General features: G+C 41.0%; 1 protein-coding gene across 2 annotated transcripts in view; it reads right to left on the bottom strand.

Annotated features, from left to right (window-relative positions):
* Positions 1–220: 220 nt before the first annotated feature.
* The window catches only part of TASP1 (taspase 1), a 258,243-nt gene continuing 248,350 nt past the window's right edge, over positions 221–10,113 (bottom strand). For both annotated transcript variants that reach the window (XM_008703359.2, XM_040637977.1), the window contains one exon: positions 221–1,253. In XM_008703359.2, coding sequence (XP_008701581.1) covers positions 1,161–1,253 — 93 coding nt within the window. In that variant the 3' untranslated portion in view covers positions 221–1,160. The remainder of the gene's footprint in view (positions 1,254–10,113) is intronic.

Raw genomic sequence — 10,113 nt, 5'->3', positions numbered from 1 at the left:
TTTTATCAACCTGCAATAAAAAATTTAGGGATCTTGATACTGACCATTCAATCATGAACAAAGTTCAACTTTCATCTTGTTAGTATCCAGCCTAACTGCACAAAGACTGGTTTTGAACTATCAGAATCATAGCGAAAAAGAAAAAGGTATGGTTTCTGGAAGAAGGAACTTCTTACAAACAAAATAAAAAATGGCTCTCCAATCTAGGATTCAAAAGATAATTTATTAGTCTGAGAAGAGGAGTCACACACTATACCCAGTAATATGCTTCTTTTATTTTTGTGCCTTTATCTTAAAAATATATTTAAACAAGAAACAAAGATAATATTGAATTTTCCCATAAATTTTGCTTTCTTATTTACAGTGTTACATTGTAAATAACATTCCATTATACACAAATTAAGGACTGTGCATTCCTGTATGTTCTCTTTACATATTCTCTCATAATGTAGTACATACAGCTCGAAGATATGCAGTATTTAAGCTTAGAAAAGCTTGAGGAAGGAAGTACAAACTTTATCAATAAGACTATTATTTAAAAAGGTTCTGACCTTAATTCTCTGCTAGACTGTTTCACTGAAACCATTCTTTGTTAAAGAAAAATGCCCCATATGAGGGATGAGAATAACAGTTTAAGTTACCACAGGATCCACTTAAACTGGTTAACAAATAAAAACACTGTATCACTTAGTACTGTTATTAAATGGGGCACTACCACTGTCACATCATTGACACAAGGAGACCGACGTTTTAGCTCAGACACGTTACACCGACGACAGCTGGGACCTCTGCATGAAATCAAAAATGTTTCCTTTGCAATTTCAGGTTTTCCTTGTCAACAGTAAAGCACGCATTTGGTAAAGGTGATTTAATCATTCCCGGTCTTAGGTTACACAAGGAGTTTGTATTTCATCGAGGGAGAAGCAAGCGCACGCACTGCACACACACGCACACACACGCGCATACTCGGTCCCGCTCACCCGCCGAAGACCCGCATGTCACTAAGCGCTCACCCCAGCAGCACTAGTGTCGTGAGCGGTGCACGAGGCTGCAAGAGGAATTATAAAATGGCGAAGATAAAACATCCAACTTCAGTTAAAAACCCCACAAAGCTCAGGCTCTGAAATGCCTCTCGGACGCTTCGTGCTCAGCCTGAAGGGTCAGTTCGCCGGGCTCTCCAGGCGGCAAACCCCACCTTCAATTGCCACGGACTGTCCGGCCACTGCACCGGGAGGGAGTCTTGAGATGTGAGTCTGCAGAGAGGGAGACAGGAGAGCGTTAGACGTGCCAGCTGTGTCCTCGCGTAAGTGACAGGGGTGGAGGAAATAGCAGAAAGACCCAGCCTCTCTGTGCTTCTCAGGATCTACAGACCACGACGGCGGTGACCTGTAAGTGCAGAGAGATCCTGTTTGGTCAAGTCTCGCAGGGGACGTTTACCCAGCATCTACTCCATGCTAAGCGCAGCACTAGCCACGGCAATTACAGAATGAACAAGAGAGCACAGAACTGACAACTGAGTCATATTCAGAACAGTGATTGATGGTTTCAAGGCCAACTTTATCGAGCATATTCTAGTTGTCTGAAAACTAATAATTTACATACATTTTGTCTTCCAAAGCAACTGAGAATACCTGATTCACGTTTACATTTTATTCCCTAAGGGATCTGAATAGCTTGCAAAAATTCAGATAATTCAACAAACTAGAAAGTAAGTGAGGCCAATGAGACTGAAAGAAAAATAGGAGCTTACAAAATAAGGTCAAGACAGGCATGAGATTAACACACAAAATATTGCCTGAGTTCTGTCCCCATGCTGAGGTGGCCTGCAGCCCCGTCTCTCGGCTTCCTCATTCCACGACCAGAGAGGTGGTTCATGTGTGCCCAGGATCACAATAAATCAATTGCTCAGAAGGGAACCACTGTTCCTGGTACAAGGCCTGGGAACTATTCCTCTTACGGGGCTTCATACACAGTAGGCACCACGTTTAGTGGGCGAGCGAAGACACCCAGTTGTACAACAAGGAGTTTTCTATGGCCGAGTGTTAACTTTACTCAGAGGACGCTGGCCCTGATGGAAGATAGTAAAAGCTGTTCCATAAGGGGTCAGGACGACGTCAGCCAGGAATTCCTTTTTTTGATGATCTGGCTTAATCCAGGGATAGATAAACATCGGGAGCTTCTAAGAAGAACAGAAGGCCTGCATATCCCTTAGGTAATCCTCTCTGATTCTGCTACTCTAAACAATTTTTCCTAAGAACTGAACAGAAGTGAGTTCTAGTGCCAGGTGAGGCTGTTAGATGCAGTTAGCAAAGTGGCCAAGCCTAGAGTGGGAATGATGTCCTCTCATGCAACCAAATATGAAACAAGCCTATGTTTTATTTATTTTTTATTTTTTATAATAATTTTTTATTATGTTATGTTAGTCACCATACAGTACATCCCTACTTTTTGATGTAATGTTCCATGATTCATTACTTGTGTATAACACCCAGTGCTCCATGCAATACGTGCCCTCCTTACTACCCATCACCAGCCTAACCCAATCCCCCACCCCCCTCCCCTCTGAAGCCCTCAGTTTGTTTCCCAGAGTCCATAGTCTCTCATGTTTTAGATGGAATGACAGCTGAGCTAACTGATTTGTAGTTTGAGGGTAGACCGCATTCTTGAATCTCACAGCGCAAGTCCCATTAGATTAGCTGACATAAGTTAACAATTTGGGAAGTTCTGGAGGAAAGTAAGCGTTCTCTGGGCACTAAGTTTTTCTGTGTGCAAGGCAGGAAGCAACCTGTAACCTACAAGGGTGAGGTCTGTTGCCTCAGGTGGAGAGCTGGGTAAGGCAGTCTCTGCGGTATCTCCCGGGATACAAGTATCAGTGAGTTCACTCACTAGGTTCATGTTTCTGGGAACCATGTCCCAGAATCTGGGCTCATTATTACATCTGAGGGCCAAACTTGGATCTCACCATATGGTTATATTGTATCTGAGGAGTCCACAGCAGGGAAGTTTGTGGCTCTTTTGTTTCTTGTGATGCCTCATTTAACCTAGCAGGAGTTAGAACAGGGGGCATTGTTTAATTCTGCTACCCAGCAGTCTTCGTTACATCAGGCACAAAAATCTCAATTCTTACAATTCTCAGGGCTCAATATTGATGGAGCCATTTCTATTCTTCCAGGAATTCCTTAACATGAGGTGAAAGAGAATTATCCCCCCAGGTATCATTCATCATTTTTTTTAAGGTTCTTCTAAACAAACAAACAAACAAACAAACAAACAAAATCCTTGAAAGAGAAGCCTCTTGGTCAATTTCATCCCTAATCTCACCCCCTCCAGTCATGATCATAGTCATGTGGCTATGACAGGGATCAAGAATGAGGCAGAACGTGGGTGGAAAACAGTATGGGGGTTCCTCAAAGAATTAAACCTAAAATTACCATACGATCCAACAATTCCACTTATGGATATATATCCCCAAACATGTAAAGGCAGGGACACAATAGCCAAAATGTGGAAACAACCCAAAAGTTCATCAACAAAATGTGACATACAGGATATACATGCAATGGAATAGTATTCAGCCCTAAAAAGGAAGGAAACTCTGACACATGCTACGACATGGATGAACTTTGAAGACATTATGCTAAGCGAAATAAGCCAGATACAAAAGAATAAATATTGTAGTATTCCACCTAAATGAGATATCTATTAGTCAAGTTCATAGAGACAGTATTGGGACTTCTACTCTTTCAGAGATTTTTTTGGTTGCCAGGGGTTCGGGGAGGGGAAATGGGTAGTCACTGTTTAGTGGGTACAAATTTTCAGTTTGAGAAGATGAAAAAGTTCTGGAGATGGGTGGTGGTGATGGTTACACGACAACATGAATGTACTAAATGCCACTCAACTGTTCGTTCAAAAATGTTAAAGTGGTAAATTTTGTTATGTATATTCTACCATAATAATAATAATGAAAAAAAGAATAAAGCAGAAATGAAAATTTCCGACCTGGTCAAGAATAATACTCCATAGGACAGCATTAAGAAAAGAGGCTAGCTAGGAATGAATCTACAGTGCAGACCCCCGTAGAAGAAACATAAATACCGTCAGGTTCTGTTCACAAATAGGTTGGAGTTCTCCAATCAGGTCTGTTAAAATATCTGTCCCCTATGAGAGAAGCTCACAGGAAAATCTGTCTTCGTGTTTCCCAGAGATTCAGGGAGAGTCCAGTGGAACCTCTTGGCAGGCCTGGTGGTCCAGGCATCAGAGAATAAATTAATGTTTAAAGATCAAAGAGTGAACATATGTCCAAGCAGATGGCCTGCAACTTGACCAGGGGGATGCTGGTCTTAAAGCAACTGATTTCCTGCGACCGAGGAAAAGACCAGAGCTAGAAGGAAGAAATTCTTGCCCTACGGACCACGGGACTTGATAGCAATCCCTTGAGATTTACAAAAACACAGATGGCCAATTCAAACTTATCTTTGACCCTCCCCCCACCAGGTTTATGACAGAAGAACATCTAAATAAACCGAGCTAAACTACAAAGCATCAAGGAGAGTTAGGAAGGAAAAGAAAAAGGATTGGAAAAGATTACGGCGGTCTTGGGATATCTGTTAACAGTACATGGATGAAATACTTCGAAAGCACATTGAGATTTGTATAAATTTTGCTGTTTACATAAGACAAAATGCTCAACTAGACAAACTAGTTAAGATTAACTTCTCAGGATTACCCCTTCCCCAAATCACCATCTAGTCAAGAGGGATTTTGCGATTACAAAACACATTGGTGTGATCTTGGTGTTGAGAGCAATAAAATCTATCCAGACGACAGTACTTCCCCAGTTTCATCCATCGACATGATCTTCTGACTCATCAGAAAATAGGGGCCCTTGGTCTGAAAACATTTGAGCCAGGATGTATCTGCAGCTTTCTGTGGAAATTTCAATGGAGCATCAAATCACATTATAAACAGTGGGAGCTGCTTAAGACAATGTTTTATATGAGTATTCATCTTGAAAAGTTCTTTTAGAGATGTGGGTTTGAATTCCTCTTGTGGCTAAAAAGAGACCATTTTCTACAATGAACTTAATGTCAGCAGTGAAAAGTGCAATAAAGTATTTTACATTGTCTAAGGACTGTGTAGACTCCCGGGTACCCTACGGGCATTAAGAACTTAACAAGGGGTCTTTAAAACCATTTAAATACCAGTGTACTTTTACGAAAATTTAGAACTAATGATAAATAGCACATAAAAATCGTACATGAAAAAGCTGCAGATGAGTTCATTTTGGGTTGTTTTCCTCCATTTCCTGTAGCATGCCCCACTCATATACCTCTCTAACCATGATTCCATGTCTTGAATGTCCTTTTCTGGTTCTTTCTCAAGTAAAGACTTCCTTGATTGGATCCGCAACTGACTCTAGAAGCTCTTCTTCTAGCTCTTGTGGCACCCATCTCAGCATTTCTTGTCCTGTTACGTAACTGTCTTGGTCTGCTTTGAATGTTTAGCCTCTGTAGGTGAAAGTCAGTTGGAGGCAGCAGCGGGTCTTACACACGCCTCTGTATTCCTTGCACCCGTCAAAGTGCTTGACCCAGAAGGCACACTCTGGAAATGTTCACTGACTGAAGTGACTAAAATACACCTTCAAGGGGCTAATCTTATGAATGCACAAAGACTCTGAAGTGTTTTAACTAGTATGACCAACCAGTTTGATTAAAAAGAAATCAAACTAGTTTGTCACAGATTCTTTTAAATCGATTTTTTAAAAAGTATAGACTGACTAAACTTTTCCATTTTCCAAGTGATTGTATTGTTAGAACAGAGATGGAGCTTTAGATTTCTCAGATGCTAACAGCTTCACGCCAGTGGAACCCACTGGCCTTACACTTACAATTCTCTGCTTTCTTGCTAATTCCCTGACTGACACACAAAGATCCTTGAGGTTAACACTCCTTGAAGAATTACCCACTTATAAATTAAACTAATTCAAAGCCAATATTCTTAGGCCTATATCTTGTTATAAAATCAAATACATTGTATAACAGCAAATTTAGCCTAAGATTTCAAAATGAGAAAGTTAAAGAAAAAATATCATAGGAATTATATAATTCCTTGACGTCCTAATCACAATCTAAGTAGTAGCTGAGACTTCCTATCATTCATATTCATGTCTTTAAATCTCTTAAGACCACCTTAGTGACTGTTCTTTTGTGGTTTCTAAGAAAATTCGAAGCACACGATTTAATTTTAAAAGTCTCAAAGCCTTTATTTAGTGGTTATATTTTAATCCATCTTTCCACTCTTAGGAGAATTGTTGAGATCTGCCACAAGAGTCAAGGGAAGAGTCTCCTAAACAAGTTATTATCCTCCTTTGGTGGGGTCAGGAAAATAAAATCTGGACAGACACAGTCCAAAAAAAGCTCTTGGAAATATTTTATTCATTGGTTTCGTAATTCCGAGGGTTTGGTTTTCTGTTTTTTAAAAATAGAGCTTGAAGCAAGATAGTACTGTCAAAGCAATACAGGCATTTACAAATAGAACAAATGACACTGAGAAAACATTCCACACAGAGAGACTTAAGAAATAGTATTTCAAAACACATAGGAGGTGTTTTCATCCCCCAGAAGCTTAAAAAGTACATGTAATATATAACATGTCATGTCCAATCCTAAAGTTAATCTACAGAGGCAGTTTATCATGATGGCTATGTGCATGGGGTACAGAATCAGAGCATCTTGGGTGCTGGGCCATTGCTTCTTCCTGGACACACTGAAGGACTACGTTTCTCAGCTTCCTTTCAGTTAGGTGTGGCTACGTGACTGAATTAGGCCAGTGGACTAGAATGCTATGTGCCACTACCAGGCCTGGCAGAAAATCTTCTTATGTACCATTCTCCATGCTCTTTCTCCGATGACCTTGAGGCCCACGTGCTGTAAGGAGCCTGAGACTCTGGTTCATAACTTGGAGGACAGCCTGCTGCTAATCAATCCCCAATCTGGATTTTATGGGAAGAAGAAACACACTTCTTATTGTGTTTGAGCAACAATACATTTTGGAGTACCCTTCTTAGAGCAGCTGGTGCTATCTTAACCAGTAGTGGTTCAATACAGGCCTCTGCACTTTCTATCTGTGTAACCTCTGCTGGCTACGTAACTTTCCAGGGCCCCATCTCTACAATGAATATAATAGTAGCATTTACGATCAGGTTGATAAGGACTACATGAGATATTGCATGCAATGAAAACATGTGTCAATAAATGTAAGATTATCATTATTCAAACAAACACGTAGCCATAGACTAAAACATCATACACCACAATCTCTACTGTAGATTATTGGATATCCTAGAATTGGAGAGTTCTATTTTAAAAGTTTGAAGTCTTCAAAAAAACAGAATGAGGTATTTTAAAGAAAAATTAACTGTACGCTAAAAGGTAAGTTTCAAGAAAATGGACATTTTTAGGTCACTATGTTTGATGGTGCTATTTTGATGCTACAGATAAAATAATTAACAATGGCTGAGTATTTAGTAACTGCTAAGGGTTTGTATAACTGCTCGTCATATAACTAATCTTCTAAGGCTCAAAAACAGTGAACATATTTGGGTGCTACAGAGAAAACCCAAATGGTAGGATACTGGCAAAATGCCTTCTAAGAACATGTGGCACTGTAGGGAAGACGAGTACAGCCATGTAAAATGATTAGAAAACCATTAACAAAAGCACATAACCATGCACTGTAAGGGAGAATACTCCAAAGTGTGTTTTCCAACACCACCAAGCAATTAACTCTATTCTTCCGACACTGATCAGGGGTGCTACAGCTGAACCCAATGCTGACACTATCTACCAAGAGACAGTGTCAGATCCTACAGCTTAAGGGCTCAGTCCCACAAGACTGTTCCTCCTTCCCAATCCGGACACCAATTGCAAGTCCAGATTGGTGGACCTACCCACAATAAATATCAGGTTCCCACGACCTCTCTTCAAGTTTGCTAATTTGCTAATTTGGCTCACAGAACTCAAGAAAACAGTTTACTTAAATTACTGGCTTATTGTAAAAGCATATAATTCCAGAGCAGCCAGGTGGAAGAGGTGGAAATGTTTTTAAATGGACAAGTTGTACAAAAGCATCTTGACTTCTAGCTTCTCTTGAAAAATTTGGCAATCCTTGATTCCTTCACTGGGGTGAAGTAGTAGCTACCTTCTTAAAGAACATTTTTGGCAAGAACTGTCTACAGGTGGGGCTGTGTTCTTCCTGGGGTGTGTGTTCAGAAGGTACCCAGTATCTAGTGATCCTCTTCCTGTGGGTTGATCCACAGCCCGACCCTTCCATAGGAAATTCCCCCATCAACCTTTTGCCCAATGGTTTTAGTGGCCACTGATAATCATTGCTTAGACGGAGTTCCCAAAGGGTGGGTTCCTGTCATTCTCACTACATTAAGAGCTGAAATTCCTCTACGAAGAACTTTCTCTCATCAACTTTTTGATATTCCAAAACAAAGTTTGTATAAGAAAGGAAGGAGAAATGCTTGATTTTTCCACAGCCTTTTCAGGGTGCAAATAATAAATCTCCAAAAGCAGCCAATCATTAACCCCCCCCCCATCATTTTTTGTGGTGTTAAGAAATCAGTTTTGTTAGAATAAAGATGGTAAGAGATTAAAGAGGGAACACGGTTGGGGGGGTAGGGATAGAAAGAGAAGGTACAGCATTTTACTTTTTCATTCATACCAGCTAAAGGCCAATTCTTCTCCATTTTATTAAAAGAGAGACAGACAGACAGACAGACTGAAACAAAAGAATTATAAGAGCTACTTCCAAACTGCCAATGCAAAGGAAACTGCATATCTAGCCGGACTGGCTTGCTAGCACTGTTCTGGATGACATCTGTACACTCATCTCTTTTAAGTCAAATACAGTACCTTAGAGAATGAATTAGCTCCTTCTGGATTGACATAAAATAAGTGTTGCTGTCAGTTAATACGGTAAAGTTTGCTTAAGATCAATTTGACTATTTAGCAGAAAGTTCTTTCATCAAAGAACTGGGTGTTAAGACAGTATATGAGTCTGCTAAGGCTTCCCTAACAAAATACCTCAGGTTGGGTGGCTTAAAAAACATCAGTTTATTTTCTCACAGATCAAGATATCAGTAGGTTTGGTTTTTCTTTTTTTTCTTTTTTTTTAAAGATTTTATTTATTTATTCGACAGGATAGAGACAGCCAGCGAGAGAGGGAACACAAGCAGGGGGAGTGGGAGAGGAAGAAGCAGACTCGTAGCGGAGGAGCCTGATGTGGGGCTCGATCCCATAACGCCGGGATCACGCCCTGAGCCGAAGGCAGACGCTTAACCGCTGTGCCACCCAGGCGCCCCAGGTTTGGTTTTTCTGAGGCCTCTCTCCTTGGCTTACAGGTGGTCTCTTCTCTATCAGTGCATCCCTAATGTCTCTTCCTCTTCTGATAAGGATCCAAGTCCTACTGAATTAGGGCCCCATCCGTATGTTTATTTACCTTAACTTCATTAAAGGCCCTTCCACATATAGTCACATTCAGGATGAAGGCTTCAAGATATGAATTTGGGTGCTGGGGGCAGGAACACAATTCAGTCCATAATAGGACCAGTCCATAACAGATACAGATCTTAAAGTGATACAGAGTAAAATCCAACAATGCCCCATATGTTCTAGTCTCCATTAGTTCTCTGAGCTGAACTCCTCCTGCTCTCCCCACTTTGCTTGGTCCCTTCTCTCTCTCCACTTGCCTCCTTGCTGTTACTCAACCACACAGCACCTCCCAGCTTAAAGGCCGTTATGGGTGCTGTTCTCACTGCCCAGAAGGCTCTTGCACCCAATGTCCCTGTGGCTCACTTGCTCAGTCCTGCCAGATCTGTACTCCAAAGCCGCCTCTTCAGGCCACTGGTCCTGAATCTCACTCCCATCATCCTCTCTGCCTCAAAGTTCCCTGTGTCCTTACTGCTATCTAACCAGCCATTTATTTTGCTCCTTTATCTGATTCATTGCTTGTCTCCCCCACTGGGACATAAACTCCGTGAGGGCAGCGGGTTTATCTGTTTGTTCAATGCTTTTTCCTCAGTTCCTAAATGATAGTCCGGCGTATGGT

Source organism: Ursus maritimus, unplaced genomic scaffold, assembly GCF_017311325.1.
Source record: "Ursus maritimus isolate PB19 unplaced genomic scaffold, ASM1731132v1 scaffold_22, whole genome shotgun sequence".
Classification (NCBI taxonomy): Eukaryota; Metazoa; Chordata; class Mammalia; order Carnivora; family Ursidae; genus Ursus; species Ursus maritimus.
This window is presented reverse-complemented; position numbering and strand designations above follow the sequence as displayed.